This window comes from Ursus arctos, unplaced genomic scaffold (assembly GCF_023065955.2).
Source record: "Ursus arctos isolate Adak ecotype North America unplaced genomic scaffold, UrsArc2.0 scaffold_20, whole genome shotgun sequence".
Taxonomy (NCBI): domain Eukaryota; kingdom Metazoa; phylum Chordata; class Mammalia; order Carnivora; family Ursidae; genus Ursus; species Ursus arctos.
In genome coordinates, this window is record NW_026622875.1 from 28047108 (window position 1) to 28071793 (window position 24686).

The 24686-nt window shown below is 50.7% G+C and overlaps 1 protein-coding gene across 1 annotated transcript in view; it reads left to right on the plus strand.

The window, feature by feature from the left end:
* The window catches only part of RAB6B (RAB6B, member RAS oncogene family), a 59946-nt gene that overhangs the window by 11866 nt on the left and 23394 nt on the right, over positions 1 to 24686 (plus strand). Inside the window, exon 2 of the mRNA XM_026497054.3 lies at positions 15351 to 15409. Coding sequence (XP_026352839.1) covers positions 15351 to 15409 — 59 coding nt within the window. The remainder of the gene's footprint in view (positions 1 to 15350; positions 15410 to 24686) is intronic.

The following is a 24686-nucleotide window of genomic DNA, read 5'->3' on the forward strand; positions in this document are numbered from 1 at the left end:
CCACCTTGGCTTGGGAGAGCTGGATGTGGTGTGTGAGAACCATGCAGAGCAGTGTGTAAATGCACGGTGCAGTGGCCACAACAGGGGTCCAGCCTCCCCCCCCCCCCGTCTCAAGCCTCTGTCCAGGCTGGCTGCTAGCTTCTGTCTTAAGGCAGAGAGGCCTGTGAGGTTCTGTTGCAGGCGACCAGCCACGTCTCTGCTGTGGGAGAGGAAGCAGAGGCTGAGTGAAGAGTAGAGGTGGTGTCTCTTAGGAACTTGTGAATGTGGGATAGTGTATCACAGGCGACCTCAGGTGACCCCGAGTGAGTCATGCCCTTGCATAGCCCCTCCCCTCAAGTGCGCATGGAAACTGAGGCTTGCTTCTACCCAGTACGGAGTGGCAGAGGTGATGGGTGTCCCTCCCGTGGTTGCTCCTGTAGAAGATTCCTCTTGCTTGCCTTGAAGATGCAAGCTGCCATGCGTGAGAGGGCCTGTGAGGGGTCATGTGGCGTGGAACTGTGGGTGGGTCTCTAGGAGATAAGAGCAGCCTCTGGCTGGCAACCCCAACAAAATGGGGGCCTCAGCCCTCTAGCCACAAGGAACTGAATTTTGTCAACAATCATAGGACCTTGGAAGAGCTTGGACCCCAAGCCCTAGAAAAAAGTGTTGATACTATGCTGATACGATGATTGCAGCCTTGTGAGACCCTGAGCAGAGGACCCACAGAAGCCATGCCCAGACTCCTGTCCACAGAAACTATGAGATAATCAGTGGGTATTGTTTTAAGACACTAAGGTTGTGGTGTTTGTTACACAACAACCAATAACTAATACAGATGGGGTGAAGACTGTCCAGGAAGGAGAGAGTTTAGAGATGCCCTTGTTGTGCAGACAAGGATTTGGAGCATCCAGGGTGGGGCCAGGGCCTGCTCCAGGTTCAGCAGCTGGCTGGGACCACCCACAGCAGGAGTGAGGGAGGCCCCTGGGAGTGGGGCCCTGGTTCTTGCTCTGCCGTTGCTTGCTTCTTGCGGCCTGGAACAAACCGTCCTGCTCCCTGGACCTCCGGTTTCCCCATCGCATGCTGGGTCATGTCACGTGTCAGGGCTGGATCAGACTTTCTCTAGCTGCCTTCTTGCCATGACTTGGTATTTTGCAGCCACTCTGATCTGTAAGCCTTCTGGGAGCCAGGCTTTTGCACCTTAGAGCAGTTTACTCTCTGCTGCTCCTTGGCACTTCCTTTGTTGCGTGTGTCCACTGGGACTTCAGAGGGCAGGATCTCCTTGTCCTGAGCATACTTCCGCAAGCCTTACGGGCTCAGAGAAACCTTGGAAGTGGAGATCTGGCTGTGAACCAGGAGAGATACTGTGTGATTCTGGGCAAGTGGCCCCTCTTCTCTGACCTCACATTCAGTTCAGTGAGGGGCTTGGGCAAGATTAACTCTAGAGTCCTCGATGGCTCATGGCACTTCTTGTACAGCTTTTGAGAGGGCTTCTTTGGGAACCAGAGCTTGTAGGATGGGAACTGGGTGACCCTGGCTACCATCTCCTTTGTCCTGGCACCCAGGCATCCAAGTCCACAGGGCAGACCTCCGTTTTGACTCAGCTTCCTCCCTCCAGCCTGGCCCTCGGGTCACCCCAGTGCCCGGGCAGCAGTTGTCCCTAGTTCACAAGCACTGGGGACACAGTGTTCCTCCCTCCCTACTGGGTGGGGTGGTCCTGTGCCCACGCCCAGGCCCAGGGTTCTGGAGATTAGAGCACCTAATCTCAGAAACAATGATCCCCATCTCTCAACTTCACCAGGAAGGCCATCCCTCCTCCCCGAGTGAACCCTGAGCAGGTGACCTTGAGTCCCCCACCGAAGCTTCTTTCTGTTGACTGAGGGGAGATCTGCATGTCCATTCTTCCCTTCCCAGCTGGCTCTAGAGGTGCAGGGGCTGGGATTGTGCCCGTTGCCTCCTTGTCAAAGCAGCAAGGTGAGCAGCAGTGAGCGGGCTGGGTGAGGGTGTACACAGGAGAGGAGGAGGAGCTGGGCCAGGAGGAGTGCCAAGAACAGTTCCCTGTGCTCGTGGAGACCTCAGAGACAGCACGCATGGATGTCAGCCCAGGGTCCTCTGAGGGGGTTGGGCATCTGGGAAGGTGCCCTGCCTACATTAGCCTACAATCTGGACACCACCTTCCATCTCCTGAGCGAGCTTGCTCTCTTGGCCAGACCGTAGCAGTGCCCCCATGGATGGGGGCTGTGGGTCCTGTGTCTGACTGGACCTCAGCTGACAACCTGGGAAACAGAAGCCATGCCTCTCAGCACCCCCTGCTCGTTCTCACTGCCCCACTCTTCTCTCCCTGTTAGTGAGGCTTTTACCGTCGGCGGCACCAGCAATTTGCTCCGGGAGGAGGGGATAAACATGAGCACGAATACGACTTTGCCAAACTCCGTGCTGTGGATGGGCCACGAGTTCCTATCAGTTCAGTAAACTACCAAATTGCATTAACGCCGGCCTCGTCAGCAGATCAGCTGGTGTGGGGATTTGGCATGTGCTCCCTCCTTCCCTCAAACAAACATACATATCCTTGCTATGAATTAATTTTTCACAGCACCCATGCAGCTGCTCAGGCATGTGGACGTGACTGGCCTGTGTAGGGTCTGAATGGAGTTGAACTGAGCCTCGGGCCATTCTGCCCACCTTGGTCTTGCTACCCAGGGAAGCCATGCCAGAGGGTAGCTGTGTGCACTGTGGGTGGGGGCTCCCGTTCTGAGCAGGGAGTAGAGGGTGGCTAGTACTCAAAGCTAGCAGGTGCTGGTGCTGCTGTTGGGACCTGGAGGGGGGAACCTGCACCCTTTTTGAAGCTGACAGGAGTGTTTGAGGTGACTCCGTGAGGCGGAGAAGGTCTGGGCAGTAGGTGCACTAGTTGTGGTTGGGACGAGCTCTGCAGTCCACACAAGCTGTGTGGTCAGGTCTCAAGTGGTTGTCAAGAAAGTCCTGCAGGTGCTGTCTTGACCCGATTCTTAGTTTCACAGCTAAGACACCAGGAGGATCAGGGAGTTCCCACCCACACTAGGGCTCTGGTGCCTGCTGGATTGAGCATGCGTGTGTGTGTGTGTGTCTCTGTGTGTATTTGCATGCGTCTCCATGCATGTGCACACATGGTGGCTACGCATGGACTCTGCCCACTGAACTGATCTCTCCAGGCTTCTCAGTCAGTCTCCTGGCCCATGATTAGAAGGGCTCATAGCAGCTTCTGGTGCCCAGGTAGGTCCTGGTTTTCTGTAAAAGACTAAGTTGATGCCAAGTACAGTTATATTCTGGTTTCTTAGGAAAACTTCATGTTGACCAGAATGTTTAACAAATCAGAACAAGCCATTTCCTGAATGTGCCAGGAATCTGAGAGACATGGATATGTGCACATATGTGCATAATTTTTAAAAATCACCATATTTCTTTTTTCATTTAACTTTTTATTTTGACATAATTTTAGGTCTTTAGAAAAGTTGCAAGAATAGTACGAAGACTTCCCATGTGCTTTTCACCCAGAATGTTAAGTTTTCACTGCTCTCATAGAATTTATAATATGAGAGGTGAGGGTAGGCATTTCTACCTACATTGTACATATGAGGAAGCTGAGTCTCAGAGAGGTTAGTAACTAACTTAAGATCACACAGCAAATAAATGACAGAGCCAGGATTCAAATCCTGATCTGTCAGACTTCAAGTGCATGTACTATGTGTGATGCAAGCATGAGAGCAGGTGTCCTGCTCCTCTGCCCAAAGAACTTAACTTTCTTGTGTTACAGATCTGCTAGCAGAAATTGTTTTGGCGTTTGATTCCTTTTTCTCACCTTCATTTTAAAAAGATTTTTGCTGGGTATGGAATTCTGTGTTGACAATATTTTTCTTTCAGTACTTCAAAAATGTCACTTCATTTTCTTCTGGTGTGTGGTTTTTGACAAGATAACAAAAATTTTTTTCTTCCGTGTTTTCTTTAGGTCTGTGTTCTGGCATATTGTTATTTTTGTTTACAAAGTCAATGATCTTTTAAAGATTTTTATTTTTTAAAAGATTTTATTTTTAACTACTCTCTACACCCATCCTGGGGCTCAAACTCACGAATCTGAGATTAAGTGTCACATGCTCCACCAACAGAGCCTGCCAGGTGCCTCAAAGATTTTTAAATAATATGACAGAAATATTACATATTTAACTATATATTAACCGTTCCTTGTGTTCATCATTCTTTTGTGTAGACCCACATTTCCGTCTGGTGTCATTTGACTTCCTCCTGGAGGACTTCCTTTAACGTTTCTCATTGTGAGGGCCTGTAGGTGAGGAAATCTGTCAGTGTTTGAATGTTTGAAAAAAATCTTTATTTCATCTTTGGTTTTGACAGATGTTAGATAATATATATCTGAAAGTTACAGAGTTTTAATTTAATAGGTTTTTCTCTTTCAGTACTTTACATATATTGCTCCATTGTCTTCCTGCTTGCATTGTTTCTGAGGAGAAATTGCTGTCTTCTTATCTTTGTTTCTATGTACATAATGTTGTCTTTTTTCTCTCACTACCTTTATGATTTTCTCTCTTTATCACTGATTCTGTGCAAATGGGTTATGATGTGCCTCTTTTATGTTTCCTTTGCCTGGGATTTATTGAACTTTTTGGATCTGTGTGTTTATAGTTTTCCTCAAATTTCAAATATTTTCAGTATAATTATTTCTTCAAATATTTTTCTCCGTCACTACTCCCCCACAACCATTCCTTCGAGGACCTTAATTACATATATATTAGTCCACTTGACATCATTCCACAGCTCACTGGGATTCTAATCATTTATTTCTGTTCTTTTTTGTCTTTGTTTCATTTTAGGTATCACTGTGTCTTCAAATTCGTTGATCCATTCTTCTGCACTTAATCTGGGATTAATCTCTTGTTAATCCCATCTAGTGTATTTTTAAATATCATACCTCTAGAATTTTGATTTGTGTGTTTTTTAATGTCTTCTACATCTCTGTTTAACTTTTGAACATAGGAAAGTGGAGTTATAAAAATTTTTTAATGTCTTTGCTGATTCTAACATTTGTGTCAGATTGGGCCCGGTTTTGATTACTTGGTTTTTTCTTCCTCATTAGAGATCTATTTTATTGGTTCTTTGGATGCCTAGACATTTTTATTGGGTGTTAGACATTGTGAGTTTTGCCATGGTATGTACTGGATAGTTTTTGTATTCCTATAAGCATTCTCACAGTTTGTTAGCTGGGACTGGAGTGGTGCTCAGTCTGAGACTAATTATCGCCCACTATTGAGGTATTCTTTGTATGCCTGGTAATTTTTTATTGTCGGGTGTTAGACATTGTGTTTTGCCATGGTGTGTATTGGATAGTTTTTGTATTCTTATACATATTCCTAAGATTTGTTAGCTGGGACTGGAGTGGTTCTTACCAGAGTGGGGCTAATTATTTCCCACTTCTGAGGCACAGCCCAGTGTCCTGTAAATGATGAGGCTTTCCACTCTGGCTGGTAGGAACAGACACTATCCCCAGGGCTGCGTGGATGCCAGGCAATTTCCTTTAATCCATTTGGGTGGTTCTTTCCCCAACCTTGAGTAGTTTCCTTACACACATTTGCTGATCCATCCTTGGCTGAAGACTGAGGATGTTCTGGAATTCTCTTTCTCTCTCTGGATCTCCCTTCTTGCCAGCACTCTGTCCTGGGAACTCTAGTTGCCTTGTTTTCTCTGGACTCTCAGTGCTATCTCCTCTACTCAGGGAGTGTACCTGGCTCCATCCTTCCTGTGCTATGGCATGAAATGTCCTCAGAGCAAAAATTTGAGGGCAGTTGTGGGGTTCACGTCATCTGTTTTGTGTCTCTCAGGTTTTACTGTCCTTCATTGCAGGGTCTTGGAAATCATTGTTTCATATATGTCATCTGTCTTTTTGTTGTTTCAAGTGAGAGGATAAATCTGGTCCCTGTTATTCCATCTTGACCAGAAGCTGAAGTCCTGGGCCCTTGGTTTTTCACTTAATCATTTATTTGTAGGAATCACTGGTTTGGACTCATGATTGTGAACAGTGACTTGGGCAGGTGGTGGTGTTGGGGCTGGTAGCGTCCTTGCTTTTCATCAGTGATGTTCATCTAGTCGATTATATTAACATGTAAATTTAACTGGCCACATGATTTCTGCCCTCCATACTCTTTTCAAGAACTTTCTGTTGTCCAGATCTTATAAAAATCTTAGTATTAACAACTAGTTTGGTTTATCTCATGAATACTGTGAATCTTACAATTGGTCATGATTTTTGTTTGTTTTTGTCTTTTTGGTTTTGGAGATTTTCTTTTCTTTTTTTCTTTTCCTTTCCTTTTCTTTTTTCTTCCTTCCTTCCTTCCTTCCTTCCTTCCTTCCTTCCTTCCTTCCTTCCTTTCATTTGGCTTTGACTGCCAGGGAGCTCAGGTAATTTCTTAGTCTGACGTCTGGGGCTGGGTAAGATGTTATAAGATGTATTTCTGTAAACAAACTCTTTGCTCCAGCCTTCTCTTTTTAGCTTACTTATCTTTTGCCTTATAATCCTCTCCAAATTCTCCATTGCAAGCAAGAGACATCTGCTCTTACTATCCAGCTGATTCGAGCAGAGCAGACAACGAATGTGAGAAGTGATTGCGAAGTTCGGAGTCTCTGGGAGGTTCAGAGAACCAGGCTAGAGCAGCAGTCTGAGTCACACCAGGACTGATCCAGGAGGAGGCACGATTCCTGTGCTGGGTACTGACAAGAGCAGATGCTGAAACCCACATCAGGGCTGCCTCTATATGCAGAACCCAGAAGGAGCCCCCCCCCCCCCCAGAGATTCATGTTGGCCATTTCTGGTGGAGTCTCATGTGAGGCTCCAATGGGAGAGCAAAGTCACGTGCCTACAACATGGCTGCAAGAAAGGCTCCTATACTGGCTTTGGACCTCCTCAAACATAAAAGGGGTATTCAGAAAGATCGGGAGGCTATTCGGTATTGTTATTGATATGTAACTACTGTATCCTGATATTATTTTAAGCAGTTATATTTTCAAAAGTAACCAATAACTCTTTTGGAGGAAAAAAGGGGGGGAGGGGTTAAGCCAGGCTATCACGTAAGTGCAAGCACTTCTTGTACACGGCAGTCACACGCCTCTCCCTCCGTGCCAGTGCCCCCTCCCGGCTCCAGTGCCCCGCAGCCCTCTCTCCAGAGCAGACAGAGCCCACTCTCTCAGGGCTCCAGACCAGTTGGGGGCAGCATGGGGATGGGATGAGACATTTGAAGGTTGGCAGAACCCAAGGGTCAGAGGGAAAGGAGCCCATGTTGGTGCTTTCGTCAAGCTGTATTTCAGGCTTGGTAAGCATTTGTCACCAGCCCCAAGGTAGAAGCAGGCCTTTAAGACCATCTAGCCCAACCTCATTGCAACAATGACCTCTTAGCCTAGTGAATGGCAGAGCTGAGAGGTATGTTGGTAGGGGGCCAAGGGAGGGGATGACACCCCATGCCCCTGACTCAGAGTAGGCTTTCCTAGGATCACTGGGCTTGTACAGAGGAGCTAGGGATGGGTGGAGGACAGGGGGGAAGCGAGACAGTCAGGAATAGGTCAGGCTCCCAACTGGAGGAGGAGAAAGGGCATCAGCCAAGCCCGCCCCAACCGCTGTCCTGCCGACCCCTCCCCTCTCACTCCCTCCTCCCTCCTCTGTTCTGTCTTCCCTTGGTCCCTCAGTGAGGCCCAGGTGGTGGAGCAGCCTCTGTCAGAGGGAATTAACACACTTAATTAAAGTGTCCGATGAAGAGCGTTGCATATTTCTTAATTACTGTCGGAGCCTTTGGGGACGGTTTGAGATGGGATTTTTCACATTCCTCATTTAGCCTACAGTGAGCCAGCCGGCCCCTCAGGGCTCTGGCGGGAGCTGACAAAGCCCTGGTCTGGAGCTGCCTTTCCGAACATGGGGTGGTAGGTGGCTGTGGAGTGGGGAGCCTGGCCCCTAGCCCTCCAGGCTTGTCAACCTTGCAGGGAGGTTACGGCAGGCTTTTCTGTTCTGTGAAAACAGCACAAAAGGAAACGAGGGTCAGACAGAAGTAGCTGGTGTCTCACTGGTTCCTCTCATCACTGTAGGACCCAGGGGCTGTGCACCCCATGGTCAGGCCAGAAGGGGGGACTTTGTGGGCATGGGGGTGCAGGGGAACAGTGGAGTCCTCTCCCCAGGCCCCTGCAGAGTAAGGACACTGGCCCAGGATGGCCTGATCTCCTTCTGAGCTGCAGGGCAAGGACTGAGCCCTTTAGCAGGCAGGCCCGCCCCAGCACTCATACAGCTTTTCTCACTTGTGTTCTGGAAACTGAGCCGATGGAATACCTGAGTCACGTGGGCCCAACCTAGGAACGGATTATTGACCTCAGCTGTGGGGAAGCAGATTTGCCTTTTCAGTCTGAGGGCCGCCTTCTGACAGCTACAGACATTCTCTAACCTGGGCCTGGCTGTGGACCAAGGATGCAGAGACCCTTTCCCTGGCATGTGGACTGCTCTCCTAAAAACACAGGTATCAAAGAGGTGGGCAGCCTGCCAGTGTGGCCTAGAAATGGCAGGGGGTTCTTCTAGGTCTTTCCTGCCTCCTACTCTGGGCCTAGCTCTGTGGCCCCAAGGAAGACCAGACTGAACCCCACTGTCCAGCAGCATCCCATAGCTGGTGTGGGTGGTAAATGTGAATGTGTGGCCTAGAAAAGATTATGGGTCAAGATTCTGGCTTAACTCAGCGAGAGGGCTATGCTGTGGGTAGTTCATGCTCTGCTAGGTCTTGCCAGACCTTCCACAAAGTCTCTAGCTAATTTCTTGTGCTCTCCCTCATGTTCTGCCCCATTTCTGGCCCTCAAAGAAATCTCCCCACCACACCCACACCTGCCATGGAGATGACAGGGTGGAGAGGTGTCCTTCATGGAGGGAGACAGTATTAGAGCAAGAGTCTGGGGGTTCAGGGCCCACTCAGCTGTCAGCCTGTGAACTGGGCACAAGCCAAGCCCAGGAGCCCTCGTAGCTACTGACCCCAAGGTCCTGGGAGGGTTTCGCTTCACGTGGCAGCCATGGAGAAGTGTGGGTGACAGCTGTATGCAGAGGATACCTCGTCCTCACATCACCAGCTCCATCCAGTCCCTCCCCTGGGGCACCGTTCCTCCTGATATCCCATCCCTCCTGATATCCCATCCCCACCAATTAAGACCCAGCCCAAATGGCCACCTTCTCAGGAGACCCCTGCAGTTCTCCAACCGAGTGGCCTTGTCTTCTGGTGGGCTCTCACCTGTCCCTCCCCAGTTGCTTGGCACTTTAGGAATCTGCACCTGAATAGCTCCCCCACTGGAGCAGGGCTGTGGGGGAGAGCAGAGGGTACCTGCTTTCTCGCTGGGAATTCTGTGCCCAGCATGGGCCTGGCACAGAGTAAGCTGCCAGTGGGTGTTTGTTGAGTGGGTAGAGAGGCCTCTGCAGCTACCTAGAAGCCACCCAAATGTACAAAAATCTACTTACTGGGACCTGCCCCTGAGATGGGGACTGGGGCCTATGGGAGGCTGGTGGAGCGAGGTCCAGGTGGGTGCTGGTAGCTGACTGTGAAGGGCTGGCATTCAGTCCACATTGCACTGGTGGAATTTCCAGGGTGTATGGGACTGAGCTCATCGGACAGGTTTACAAAACACGTGGGTCAGCAGCACACACTCGGGTAAGAAAATAACTATTTTATGATAATGACAATAATGAAAAATAAGCTTAGATTCTCAGCTCATGAGATTGAAAAATTATTACTAATCATTTTTTTAATGGTTTTCTTTCTGAATTTAGTGCTGGCATTTGTGCTTTGACCTGACAATTTAAAAGCTTTTGTGGGTGACCTGAATTCAGGTGACTTTACTTACTTGGTGCTGGCTCCTCATCGAGTTTACTTAGACATAAGGAATGGCTCCATCGTCTGCTAGTCACAAAGCCAGGTGACAGGGAGGTGTCCTGGGCTCTCTTCCGCATCTGACCAGTCGTGAAGTCCTGCTATCCCTAGCTCTGTTTCTCCCCAGCCCCACTGCCCCTGCTTCCACTGAGATCTGCTGTCTCTCCCTGGACTGCCACCCCCAATCTGGCCCCTGTAAGCCATTCTGCCCAAAGTGCTATAAGTTTTCTTCCTAAAGCACGGATCTGTTGCTCTGGTTATGTCATGCATATCACAAACACCCCAAACCTCAGTGGCATAGGACGATGTGAATATTTACTTTGCTCAGGAATCTGTATGGTTTGGGCAGATCCTGGCAGGGAAGGTGTGTTTCCGTGTCACTGGGCATCAGCTGATGGCTCCAAGGCTGGGGGCTGGAGTCATTGGAAGGCTGCCTCACCCACAGGTCGGCTGCTGGTGGGGGCCTCCATGTCTTGCCAGGTGGGTGTGTCTGTGTGGTCCTCCCTCACGTAGGCTGCCTTGGGCTTCCTCACAGCATGGCGGCTGGGTTGAAGGGGCAGCTTCCAGAGTATAAGGGAGCAGAAGTACTCCAGACAGAGGCTGTGCTGCCTTTCCTAACCCAGCCTTGAGAGTCACAGTGCCATTTCTGCCATAGTCACAGGCCCGCCCACGTTCACCCCCAGACAGAGTATCAGTGGCACTTTGTAAAAAGAGCATGGGGCTGGGGAATATTGGGTGGGCCATCATGTTATGATGAAGTTATGAATGGCCACACCTGTTCCCACCACCTCTCTACGTAAGACCCCTCAGAAGCTGCCCCCACCCTTGGGAGAGAATCCATGCTCCTTGGTGTGTTCTCTGCCCTGCTGGCCTTGCCTCTCCTCTCTACCTTCCTTTCCTTCCTTCCCTCCACAACTGGCCCTGGAGATGGATTTTGGTTTAAATCAACCCACTGGCCCCAAGGAGCTTCCTTGAGCAGTGTTTGTCACTTAACCTCTCTTTACACACTGGTCGGGCTTCATTTTCCCCGAGACAAAACTCAGATGTGGAGACCTCCCATTGTATCCCCCATGGTTCCTGGACACATTTCTGCACCCCCTGACCTATCGCCTCCTGTCCCTTGTCACGAGCTTTGTGTCTCTGCCTCTGTGCCTTTCCTCACACTGTTCCCTCCACCTGGAACACCCATTCTCCCTCACCCTCACCCTCACCCTCACCCTCCCACAGCTTGGCGACTGCCCTGCCTCCTCCTTGTGGCCTTCACAACTGCCCAGCCACCTGGGCCTCTGCCTTTTGTGATCTCTCGCTTTGCTGCTGGTCAAGCCTTTCCATAAACGAGCACGGCGGTGTGCATGGGGCATGGACAATGGCGTCAGATCTGGGTTTATACGCCAGCTCCAGTGCCTACCAGCTCTGTGGCCTTGCCGACAATAACTAACTCATGGGATCGTGATGAGGATTCAATGAGGGAACCTAAGTTAAGCACCACCTTTCTTGTCTGGCGCTGAGTAGAAGCCCGGTAAGAGTCCGTCTTCTTTGTAAAGACTCCTGGCACATGCTCAGTAATGAATTTTCTCACCCTCATTTGGTTGAAAGAGGACAAATGCATCTCCCTGCTTAGTCATGTGGGACTAAACTACCAGAAGATACTGCTGAGCCATGAGCAGAGAGAAGAGCTCAGTAACGATATGCCTGCTTATTGAATATAATCCTGCCAGCGGAGCTGAATCTTTGTCCTCAGAAACAGCTCTGCGTTGCTGCAGTGGTGTCCGAGAGCTGCTGTTCCAAGGCATGTGGGACAGTGTGACCTTGAGCACAGAGCTGCGGGGGGAGGACGGCTCCCAGAGGCGGCAGGAGCTGGTCGAATGCACGATGCCGCTGCCCCTCTTTCTGGCCTCCCCTCGCTTTGGCGCAGTGGTAGTGCCCAGTCAGGTGATGGCTGCAGCTGTCCTGCCACCCTTCACGGTGAGCCTGAGAGAACAGGATGCCGAGGAGGCGGGCGGTGCCAGCTCTCCGTTTGCGGGTTCCCAAACCTCCCACCCAGGGCAGTCGTAGAGGCTCTGAGCCACATTATCCTGGTAGCTGCGGACAGAGTATGGGTGGTCTTGGGGAAGCTCCAAGGCAGGGAAGAGGGTGGGCTTCTGCTCTGAGAAATGAGGCCTGGAGGAGCAGTAAGAAATTATTCCCTTCTGCAGCAAATCAGTAATAAACCCATCATTCAGTCTAGGCTTCAGGTGGGGTGCTGGGCCCCAGGTGTTCAAGCCCACTCACCCTCACATGTTGAGCCCCGCCTTGTGCCTCTCACTTCCCAGTTTCTGACCTTCCAGATTGGGTTAAGCGTGGCCCCAGCGGGGAAAAGCCCCCTACCTCTGTCTGGTCCCAAGGACATGGAGCCTTGTCTTGCTGGGGCCATTTCCAGAATCCTATGACGTCCATAGTGGTGGTAGCAATGACCTGGCAGAATCCTGAGACCCAGGGTGATCCCAAGATGCTGAGGGGGATCAGGGAGAGGAGCTTGTGCGCTGGCGAGGCCATCCCAGCCTGGCCCCACTCAGTCTGGCCCTGGGCAAAGAGCTGTCAACTCATTTCCCGTTGGATAAAATGAGGATGATGTGAGCACCTGCTTCAGAGTTGAGGCCTAAACCGTGTTAAGAACTTAGCGTGGGGTTGCTGCGAGCACAGAATTCCCACCAGCTTCCAGCGGGGAGGGGTCTCATGGCTTCTGCTCACTGCTGTCAGGTAAATCTCTGCCTGGCACCCCTGGCATGTGCCCGGAGCACACTCTGAAAACACAGGAGGCACGCGCTGCCCATCATGGTCATTGTGGGAACGCGCAGGAAATACTGGCAGGACTCCACATCTGGAAGTTCCTCCTGCACAGCCCCAGTGAGCAGCTTGTTGTCTCAGGACCTTCCTCCACCTAGCAGTCACCCTGCGAGCCAGCGCTCGCCCACTGCCAGTGGTTGTTGTCTCGAGATGGGATGACTTGGCCTTCGAAGCCCTTGTGGGGATTTCTAAGTTTTCAGACACTCCATGGACCTCCTGCTCCTCTAGTTACTTTCTGTGATTCCACAATCTCTCCTCCCTGTCTGCTCAGCTGCCCCGGGGAAGAACCCGGTGCAGGAAGAGAACTGGTGTCATCCTTCCTTCTCCCCGTCCTGCTCCTGATGCTCGCTCCCCTCCCCCAAGATCCGAGATGTGGTGTGTCACCACCTGGGGAAATTACTAGTGGGCCCTGCGATCCCCCTCTTCCCGAGGAGGTGGTAACTTTCCACTGTCTCTTAGAAAAAGAGGATGCTGTGTTCTCTTGATTTTTGTCTGCTTCTTGCTCCGGGTTGCACTCTGTGGTCCCCTTAGCACGTTGCAGCCAGGACTCTCTGTGTGGGGAAACCTCCATGCTCACCTTCAGGTGAAAGTTAAGGGGAGATTTAGAGCAATTGAAAAGCATTTGACAGATTAATACCTTTCGGTTTCCCAGTTAGATTAGAAGAGATCATGATATGTTACTGCTCGTCCCAGAGATGTTCGGAATAGAAATGTGGCTCTTGTGACGCCAGCTGGCATATGACCCGGCACTACCACCCAGAGCTGGCATCAGACCCCCCCCTTTAAAGGCGTGGCCCCGATGAGACTGCCCCCCACTTCAGATGCCATCTGCAAGTGGGCTCCCCAAGGACACCACACATCTGACCAACTGGCCGCAAATTCAGGGGTTCTCGTGACCCTCTTCAGGTTCTGTAATTTACCAGAACATCTCACAGAACTCCAGAAAGTGTTCTACTTATGATTATTTGATTATAAAGAATGCAAATCAGAAACAGCCAAATGAAGAGACGTATGATGGGCAAGGTCAAGCCAGTGGTCGTGGTAGTGATTTTTTTTTTATCTGATATTCTGGAAATTGTCTCCGTATCTCAGTTACCTGCTGCCTCCTTCCACTTTTAAGCATTTCCTATGTACCTGGCACTTCTATTTAATTCTTACCACTGCTCTTTGAAGTCTTTGATGTTATTGTACCCATTTTAAAATGAGGAACTGAGGTCCAGAGGAGCGGTGGCCACCTCAAAATGACACAGCTAAACAGGACCTCAGCCAGGATTTGAACCCAGCTAATCACTTTTGGGTGAAAGCTGGGGCCATCTACATTTGCCGCAGTCTGTCAAATGTGCCTTCTGGCTAGAAGACAACTGCATTTCCCTTAGAAATGTTGGCTGTTGGAAGATGGTTGCATGTGTCTTATATGGTGTACTACTAAGGCTTCAAAACTGGCAAAAGACCCTTCCCAAAGGAGCCAAGTTGGGTTGCCCTGCTCAATCCAGGCAGTGACCAGCCACCCCACCAGGCCCAGCCTGTGGGCATCCCATCCAAGAATCAGGGAGACGCAGGATGGAGAACCTTCAGGTGCTGACTCTTGCTTTCCCTGCCAGCATTGTCTGTCTCCAGCAGCCCAGAGCAGGAGGGGCTCTGAGCCAAGCTCAGCTGGGCTAGTCCCCCTCCAAGCCTCCCAGGCCCGTGGCAGAGACTTGATGGGACAGTGTAGAGAAGCAGTCCATGCTGGGCCTGACCCAACAGATGTTTCTTTGTCACCCTTCCTCCCCTCCCAGATAATGAGAAGTGCTGGAGTAGGCATTTCCGCCAATGCCAGGCCCCAGGGGACCTGCACAGGGTTAGTTCAGAAGCCAAGTCTCGCAGTTTGGCAAATTAGCAGCATTTGTGGAATTCCCAAGAGCCTACCTGGTTTCTCTCAGCCATGCCCATGATTCTTGTTTGGGGGTGTTATTGCCTCTTAGAGGGCATTTGCAAATGTGGAAGGGTGTCCTGGGTTGACTCAGGGCTCAGGGATCCTGCCAGCATTTACCTGGCAAGGTCCAAGGATGTTAAACATCCTGTGAGGATCTGGGCCATCAGGCCTACAGTACAAAAAATAGTCCTGCCCTTGAGAGACATTAGGGGATAGCCCATTTACTTCCACTACCCCCAGTTCCTTGGAAAGCCACCCTCCTTTCTAGTCCCCAGGCTGAGTGAATGGGGAAAAAAGAGCATGCCTCCATCCCAGCCTGTGGCCGATGGCAAGGGCGTATTTCCAGGAGATCATGGGCCCAAGCGAGAGGAGCATCTTGTCTTGCACCAACTTGCTCTGATTCTTCATATATGGTCCTTGCCTTACTCGGGCTCTTGGGGGTCAAAGAAGACCTGGGTGTGGGTGGTGAGAATTCTTGGGACAGAGGAGGCCTCCTGCTTGGTGCTGGCAAGAACTCCCCTATAGCCCACCAGTGGAGGCTTGGCACCACACCTCGGGGTCCCTGTCCAGGGGTCTGCCTCCTGCTTCCGTTTCCGCATTTCATCTTTTCCTCTAGGCTTTTCTGGTTCCTAATCTGTTTGCTTCACATGATATATGTTTAGAGGAGTCTAGTGTACCTGCCCCAGCTGAACACCTCTCTTCTTGTTTTGCAGTCGGGAAGACGTCTCTGATCACGCGGTTCATGTACGACAGCTTCGACAACACGTACCAGGTGAGATCCTGGGTCCCCCTGCCTCCCCCACCAGCTGGGATGGCCACCTAGAGACCAGGCTGGCCTCTCCCCAGGGCTCTCTCATGCTGGACGAGAGCGCGATGGTCCTGGGGCCCCTGGGGGTCTGTTTTGCATCGGAAGAGCTTCCCATCTGTGCACTGGCCCCAGCCCAGTAAAGACGTGGGGCCCTTTTGAAAATCCAAACCTTGATAAAAGAAACACTTTCAAGAGGACAATTTGAAAAACAGAGGGAAGACACATTTCAGTCTCAGTTCTCTTGCTCCCCATGGGCAGGTCTGAACCATAGTAGTGTTTGGTTACTCGGAGTGTCATCATGTAGAGGAGAGTGGGTAGGCAAGATGTAAAATGAGGCAGATGAAAACCAGAGCAGTACGAGAACTTGCTCCTCAAGCATGGTTATGTTTGCTGGACCCTAACACCCAGGTGCATGCATGCACGTGAACACACACGGTTACTGAAGCACTTCCTTCCCGGAGAGGCTGGTTGTCATGGGCTTGCAGTGCTGTGTGAGGACAGGAGGCTGGACAGAGTGCCCCCTGTGGCTCCTGGCTCTCAAAAGTGGTCTGGGGCCAACCAGTGGCCCAGAGGTGGCTCCACGAGGCCCAGAGACTAAACTCCTGGGAGTCAGTAACATTGTACTCTCCTGGCATTACTGGTGAGTCAAGAGGATTGTGCAGATGAAATGAATTTCCCTTGCAACTATAGCTTTTTGTGAAAGGCATCAAATTGAATCATTCCAACTATTTTTAAGAAAAAAAAAGATACTTTCTTCCTTAAAGAGACAAATAATCATTTTTCTAATCCAGTGGGTTCTGTAAGATACTGGTTCCAAGAGATGTTAGCTGGTGTTACTCGAGAAGAAAAGGTAGGGATGAAGGTTCAGTGCTTAAACAGATTTGGGGAACACCAGTAAACAAAAGTCAATCGACTTTTCTATTGCAGGACTTCTCAAGGCTTTTACTACATCAATATATAGTTTTGATTTTCTGAAGGAGGGATATAGTGTGCAGGATCTCCCAGATGTGTTTGATCATGGAATCCTTTTGTTTCTGAGTCCTCAGAGGACACGTATTTATAGCACAAACCAGGGGCTGCTGTGCTAAGAGGTCCCTCCACTTCCCTGGACACAGAGGACGCGGAGTACAGCTCAGTGCAGATTACAGTCCTGTGTCTGCTCTTTAGTCTGTCTGTCTCCCTCAGGACATCATCTTTGCCTCAAATACACTCTGTCTGCCTCCTCTAATTCCTGGCTTTTCCTCTGCTGTGTCTGAAATACCAGATAACTAATGGCCTTGGGAAGAGTTGACTGAGGGTAAGAACGTGCGGCTCTGGGAGGGGGTCCCGAGTTCTCTGCACAACCCTCGGCACTGGCTTTAGAATGTCTGTCTTGGCCACAGTTAGTCTTTGTTGTGTTCTCTCGAGGCCAGGGCTTCCCAGAGGCCTCCGCGTAAGGGAGTTCTGCCACATTAGTCTTCCGTTGAGATTACAGTTCTAACAGACTTCAGTTCTGAAGTCTGGGTATGCATTTATTTGTGTGTATGTGTGTTTATATGTGAATGACCTGGTAGATATTATTTTGATTATTGATTTTTAAAAAATACTAAGTTATTTATAATGCCTCTCATTGGTATCCCATTGAAAACAATGGGACTCTTGGCTGGCTACTCTTCTTGGAGGTAGGGAGCAGCAGATATGGCCCCAGGGCCTTTGCAGTGACCAGTGATTCTCATGGACATGGATCAAGGCCTCAGCTCCTCCCCATGTCCTTTGAGTTTCCCAGAATCTCCTCCTACTTCCATCTCCAGTGTCCTCTCCTATTGCCTGCTGCTTGCCCTGCATCCTGTGGTCCTGCAGGCCTCTCCACTCACTGCTCCCCACACGGGCGACAGTCACGCCTCCGCACTTTGGCTCATAGTGTCACCTCTCCTGGAATGACCTTCCCTCTCCACTTCTCTGCTGTGAAAAATTTCTTCTGACTCATCAAGACTCAGAGCACTTGTTTGCTCTGCATGTGGGGCCCTCCCTCTTCTCTACTACGGCCCCCTCTGCCCTAGCACATTGTCCTCAGGTCTTGTTTAGTCTCCCATTTCCCTAGGAACTCCTGTGTGCTCGGCTCCTTGGACGGGCTCTGCGTTTGGCTGAGGCCAGGACCCCTCAGATCTGCCACTATGTTCGTAGGCCCAGCACAGGGCCTAGCCATCACTGGTGTTGAGTGCCTACTGGTACCAGAGTGGCTTGGAGAGGTACTCTCTGCCTTGGTTTTCGGACCCCACCAGGCCGAGAGGCCACAAGGGCCAGATGTCTTAGTGAGGAGAGAAAGCCCAAAGGGAAGCACGACCTTCCCCACTCTGGGCTTTTTTGACTTTGTTATTGCAGCAGATAGAATTTCTTTCCCAATGCTCTTTAAAATGGTAATTAGGCTGGGAGGCCAGGGATCCAAATCTGTGCATACACAGGCCATTTTAATGAACTCTCTGGAGGAAGAGAGGGGGGAAATGGTATTGTTTATTTTGTTTTTCTTAAGACAGTGGCAGAGACATTTGGGAAGTAGACAAGATCCCCAAGGGCTCTGGGGAGTGTTTCTGGTTGTTCTTGGCCACTCCCAACCAACCCCCTCAAAAATCCTCTCCATCAGCCAGCAGAGCCCCTCACTGCCCCTTTAGCTGAGACACTCAGTTCCCAGGACAGAATCATCCCTCCCTCTCTCCCATCCTTTTGTATGCCTCTGGCTCTGTCTCTCATCCCCCATGTTCCTCATTCACTCATTCTGACCGCAGATGTTTGTCAGGTGCCTTCTCTGTGTCTGGAGGGACAGTGGGAGACAGTGACCTGGCTGCAGAATCTGGCGCTGCCCTCAGCCGGGGCATGGAGGGCAAGGGGGTTCAACCTCATCTTGGGTGGCAGCGCGTGAGCCCTTCCTCAGTCTGGGGCTGGAGAAACCCGAGGCCCTGAGGGGCTGGCATGAGGACTTGTGAGGACCAGGGGCCTGCAGAACTGGGTTTCCTTATTTCACCTCTCAGAGGGTTCTTGTCTGCCTGGCAGACCACTGGGGGCTGCCACCTTGTCAGCTGGCGGGCCTCAGGAGACCAGGTCCCCTGCCACCTTCTGACTGGCACGGCCCCTGCTCCACACACGTGCACCTTGTTCTCCTCTTGACACATTTGCTAACCAGCCTCTCACCACCCCTCCCGTCACCCCATCTAAACCACTCACCTGAAGAAGCCAAAAATCAAGACTTACAGCCTGGCGAGATTAACGTCTGCAATAATTCTCTTGTATAAAACCCTAACTAAAAAATTGCTTTCAAAAGTTGCTGTAGAAGACCCCTTCTGGTACCTGCACTGTGATGAGACTTGACCCTCTGTGTGGGCTCAGTGGAACACACCTGCAGGTCTGGGCCTTGGGCCAGCGGTTGGAAACCTGCACTAGCGCCATGATGGGAGGCTCCTCGCCTCTGCGGGAGAGGCCATGATTTGGAAGCAGCACTCTCCTGGGGTTTCTCATGGGTCCCTCAGGGACTCTCTGTCTTGCTGTATATTAGCATCACCTACGGGGGTGATGGCCCGGAGATCCAGAGACTGTATCAGGAAGGAGCATTTTTTAAATCTCTGAGGTGATTGAGATGAACTTCTAGCCTAGGCCAGAGCCAGCGGCCCGTACATCTCCCACCACGGCACAAGTTAGGAGACCACTGACCTAAGGGGCGGCTCCCGGGCTAGGGCCCCGACCTGCTCGAGCTTACTCAGCTGCTCCAGGAGCACAGGACCAGTTCTGAAGGACTGGGAGGCTTTGCCCATGCTGAGTCACTCTGGGGATCCCATGGAGCCTCTGGGAAAGGAACAGAACAGCTGTGTCTGCTGTGCCGCCACAGGCTGAGGGGTGGGCTGAGGAGCTGTCAGCCCCTCAGCAATCTGCACTGCCCCGAGGCTTTCCTCTCACTTCTGGGCTCTGGATTTGTTTCCCAGGGCTGCCATAGCAAATGACCACAAACTGAGTAGTTTTAAACAACAGAATTTAGTTTCTCACTGTTCTGGAGGCCAGAAGTCTAGAACCAAGGTGGGGCAGAGCCACACTCCCTCTGAAGGTTCTGGGAGAAAAATCCTTCCTTGCGCCGCCCCCCAGTGTCGGGCAGCTGCAGGCCTCAGCCCCTTGTTGTGAGGCTGCGAAGCTCCAGTCTCCGCCTCTGTCTTCATGTGGTCTTCTCCTTCTGGGCCTCTGTGTGTCCTCTCCTCCTCTTAAAGGGACACCACTCACTAGATTTAGGGACCTACCCTAAATGCAGGATGATTTTTCATCTTGAGGTTCTTAACTGATTACTGATTCTTAACTGATTCTTGACTGATCTGATCTTAACTGATCTACAAAGACCCTATTTCCAAATAAGGTCACATTCTGAGGTTCTAGGTGGACATGAATTTGGGGTGGGACATTCTTCAACCCACTACGGCAACTCCCAGTCTGATCCCCTTGGGGCCCAGACCTTCTGGCTTGGGCCTCAGCACCATCTGGAGCTTCAGACAAGGCAGGGATCAGTGGCTGTTCTAATGGGCACAGAAGGTTTCTGGGAGGGGAGCATGGGACAATTTCACTGTAGCTGTGCTGGAGGGAGGAATGATTACGTGCTGAAGGAGAAGGCTTTGTGGAAGTCCACAGGGTAATGATCCAGCACTGAGAGTGTGGGGGGGGGGAGGGGAGGGGTCTGCCTATTGCAGTGGAGGGTAAGAGTGGGGTCTTTGGATGGATTATTGGCAGGGTGCATGTTGATGTTCATGGGACTTACACGCTTTTGATTTTATTGGTACTTTGCTCCTTTCTTCATTAAATATATATATATGAAATTATAATTTACAGCGGTTGTTAAAAGAACATATAATCCAGACTAGATTATTTTATATTTATTATTATGTTCATTTGTCTTTTGATTTTAAAAGAAATTAAAAGTTAAAAAATATTTTTATGGTCCCCTGAAAGTACCCTGGGCCCTAGGCTCTAAGCGTGCCCTGCCTCATGAATATGCGGGCCCAGATGGTTGGGACTGTGGAAGGCCCTAGAAGCTCAGAGGGGCTTGGGCTCGTGAGGCAGGAAACAGAGAGCTATTGAGGGTTCCTACTATGGGCACTGATGCAGTCAAAGATTTCAGAGTTTGTAGGAGACAGATGTGGAGCACTGGGCTGGGACAGGGGAGACAGTTGCAGGCGGGGCTCACTCAGACCTGGATGCAGCTATGTGGGGCGGGGCGGGGCAGGGCTGGGTGGAGTGTGACTGAGCAGTTATGCAGGGCCGAGTGGGAGGTGAGTGAGGGGCCTGGGCCAAAGACAGAGACACCACAGGGCAGTAGAAGGGATGAGTGACCAGAGAGGGTCTGTGGGATGCAGAAGAGGGAGGGGCCGGAGTGGGCCCTAGGTTTCTGTCCAGACACCGTGGAAGACCATCTGTGCTATCAACACAAAGAAACACGAAGAGTCGAGTGGGAAGGAATGATGGAACAACCAAGGGAAGGTGTTTGAAAATGACTGGTATGTGGGGCGGGCCCTCGAGTGGTTGCGCAGAAGCTGGACCCCCGAAGCCCTAAGAACTGATGAATCCTGTGGGTTGGAGTGCAGAGAGGAGGGGGCGGACCAGACGGAGAGGCCTCTCTCCACAGAATCTAGGATGCCGCCCGTCCACATGTGGTGTTCAGGTACCCGCCCGGCACCTGGGGGAGACAGGGACAGTCTGCCCTGGTAGAGGTGGTCAGAGTGGGGTCACACACCAAGGACAAGGATGCAGCACGTTCCCTTTTACCTCAGCTCTTTCTTTCGCCTTCGAAATGATGCCGCATGCGGAGGAGGCCTGGGGCCAGATCCCAGGTCTGTCACTTAGCTCAGAGACCCTGGACCAGCGTTCTGCTTTCTTAGTATTGCATTCTCTTTTAACTTAGAAATTATTTCGATAGGATTTAACCCCTATATCACCTAGACCAGTTGCCTCAAACTCTAGCAGTAAGAATGTGGTTAATTTGTATTTCGACCATAGCTCACATGGATCTTAAAGTCTAGATGATGGAAAATCATGGGCCAAAAGTACCGTTGACATAGCTGTGCATTACACAGTACCACATAGGAAAGTAGAACAGAACAAAAAATGGCAGACAGCAGCAGCAACTCTCCCTCCAGCTAGGTTGATAGGGACGAGATGCCTCTAACCCTGTGTCTGCTAGGGGCTCGGGGGCCTCCCCACCATCCCTGCGCTCACACCGGGCACAGGGTGCTGCTGTGCTCCTGGCAGAACGCGGACCTCGAGTCCTCACTGAACTCTAGCAACAGGACGATTTTATTATGTTCGTAGAGTGGAGTTCCAGCTTCACAAACATTAAGTTCTGTGGTCAAAACGTGAGGCGACAGTCTTACACAGTAAAGTCCCCCTGAATGCCAGGCAGCTTGGCGAGATGACCCTGCTCTCAGAGACCCACTGGGGTCCCAGCAGCCACCCACGTACTCCGTCTGGAAATGATGTGGTTCTGGACGGAGGGCTCACCTGCCCTTGCTCTGACATCTTGTCTTTCCCTCCCTCCTCTCCTCTGCCCTTTCTCTCTCTCTTTTGTTGAGCATATTACAGATTAGGAATGGTCACCTCCTAGTACAGAAAGCTGACTCGTGGCGGCAGGTACAAGCAGTCCCGGTGGGACTTGAGGTGGCACAGCTGCGCAATCATGCTGTCAGTCCCTGGGCTCTCGCTCTCACTCTGTTCCTCCTTCTGGTGTGTGGGTTCTCGTCTGCATGCATGCAGGCTGGCTGTTGCTGCTCCAGACATCACCTCTGCATTCAGGGCAGAAAAAGAAAGCAAGAGCTTCCCTGGAATGCTCTCCCTCTCCACCAGACTGCAGCTTATGTCTTATTGGCCAGAATTGGGTCACCCGATCACCCTTAGCCTCTGGAGAGGCTGGGAACGCAGAAGGTCGCTTTGACAGTCTTTAGGCAAGCAAGGGAGTAGGAGGTGGCCGGTGGGTATTGGGTGAGTCCACCAGTAGCACCTGCTACGTTTTGTAAGTTAAAGGGACTCATGATGCAGTTCTCTGCCCCGGATGTCAGTAGTCTGTCCTGTTCACGTTGTAGGTGACCCTTAGATACCCTCCAAAGTCTACCACTTGGAGCATCTTTTCGCCCTGTTAAGGAGAGGGCTTTTGTGCTTGCACCATTTCGTGGCCCTCTAGGAAGCCTCCGAGAGAGTGTCAGGCCACACATCCCTGCGCATCTGTGTGGCTTTTGAAGGGATTGAGAGATTTTGATGAAATTGAACCCCTTATTTAAAGTCAGAAGGTACATACTGTTTGGTTTACCTTTCAGACCACAGGAGATAAAACAGCAATTGATTGAAGTACTTAAATTGGGTGGTGATGGGCACAAGCCACTCTCTAGTGAGAAGAAAGTGGCCCTGGGATTGTGTAGACTTGGAGGCCGAAGTGGCTGAAAGAAGCCAGGTACCTGTGCCGTGGCCTCCCAAGTCAGTGTCCCCTCCCACAGAGCACAGAGCTGAGCTGTTGGCAAGGACAGACCCTGCCCAGCATGTTTTCCAGAGGCCGCCGCCTCCTTCCCCCACAGCGCCCACTTGCCAGTCTGAATCCTGAAGTTTTGCCAGCCTCGTTTGCATGCTGATTTGCATGGCTCTACCCCATACTCTCATCTGCCAGTGCAGAGCACAAACAGCAGCTTCATTGTCGAGGGCTTGTCATGCCCAGCTGCTTTCTGCCACTTTTGGATGCTTCCCCAGCCATGGGCCAGGGTCTGGCCACAGCTAGAAAAAGACACACATACACTCCTTTTCATGATTTCTCTTCCTGAGAAGAGTCTTGGGTCAATTTATGCAAATCACCATGCAAATTTCCACTGCAGACTGTATTACTGTGTCTTGTCAGAATGTGGATGCAAAATTACTTTTCATAATAAATGCACATAGCAAAAAAGATTTCAACAAGTGCCTCAGGAAGCCTCTCTTTTCTTGGGGATCCACTGGGCCGATGGCTCTCTTGTGCAGAGGGAGGCGTGTAATGGACCGTCATTCTGCGCTCTGTGTCTGAGCTCTCGTTGACACTGTATAATACCACCTTCAAAAGAAGGGGAATGTAGACATGGCTAGGAAGTTGGTGTTTGTTAAGATTTCTCATATTTTATATAAAATGAAAAGCCTGCCATTTTTCATAAGCAGTGCCGTTTGTAAGCATGATATTAAAGAAATAAATAGTGGCGTGCAGAGTGCAGCCCAGCCTCCTGGGAGGGGCAGTGGGCAGCACAGCTGAGGAGTGGAGGGGAGGATCATGGGGATCTTGGACTGGCAGGAGAGCCCCTAAAATCAAGCCTGCTGCTCCTGTGTCTTGATATCCTCTTTGCATTCCTGTGGCGTAGTTACCAGCAAGACTAATTTATTTATAAGAAGAAATGAAGTACAGAGAATGAATACTTTGACTCGGATTCCATGACAAACTAGAAGAGGGATGTGGTCTCCTTTAGAACCCAGTCAGCTTTTCCTGAAGCCCTGGGAACACTAGTTTATTAATAAGGGATATTAACAGGGATTATAAGCACAAAATTTCCTAGAGCAAGGAAGCTTGGGAAATGTTGGGTTCCATGTAATTTTTCATGTTTCTTTGGTGCAGGACTTCTCAGAGCCTTTACTGCGCCAATGTGTTTTATGGCTCTCCATTAGGAGCTAGAATATGCAGCCTTTCTCAGAAACACTTGATTACGGTTTACCTTTGTCCTGTAGGCACCGCATGGGGATGTATTTCCCATAGCCAGTCTGAGAAACGTGGGAGGGTCTTTTGTGCAGCGGGTTTCTCCATCTTCTCTCAGATATCCTCTAGTCAGTTGGTCAGTCCTCATTTTTGTTTATGCAGAGTACCTATGTAGTCTAACTCATGTGATCTGCAGTCCTTGAAGGAGGCTGTGATTATCCCCATTTTAGAGAGGAGAAGCTCCCAATCCGGTGTTCTTCCAAGCCCATCACAGAATACTCAGACCCGCCAAAGCATTGGCCGAGGTCACTGAAAACAGCACATGATCCCGCCCAGGTCCGTTTGGTGAAGGTGGGGCACTCTGCTAGCAGCATCCTCTGAAACTGGCCGTGGTCAGCCCAGGGAGGCGGTGAAGGAAGCCTACGGCTGCTGGCAGAGACCTGCCCTTTCCCTCTCTCCAAGAACCTATGAGGTCTCCTGGTCACCTCAGTCTCTGAGTCTCCTGGCAGCGCCAAGGCTGTGGGCATATCATGGATCTGGGCTTTA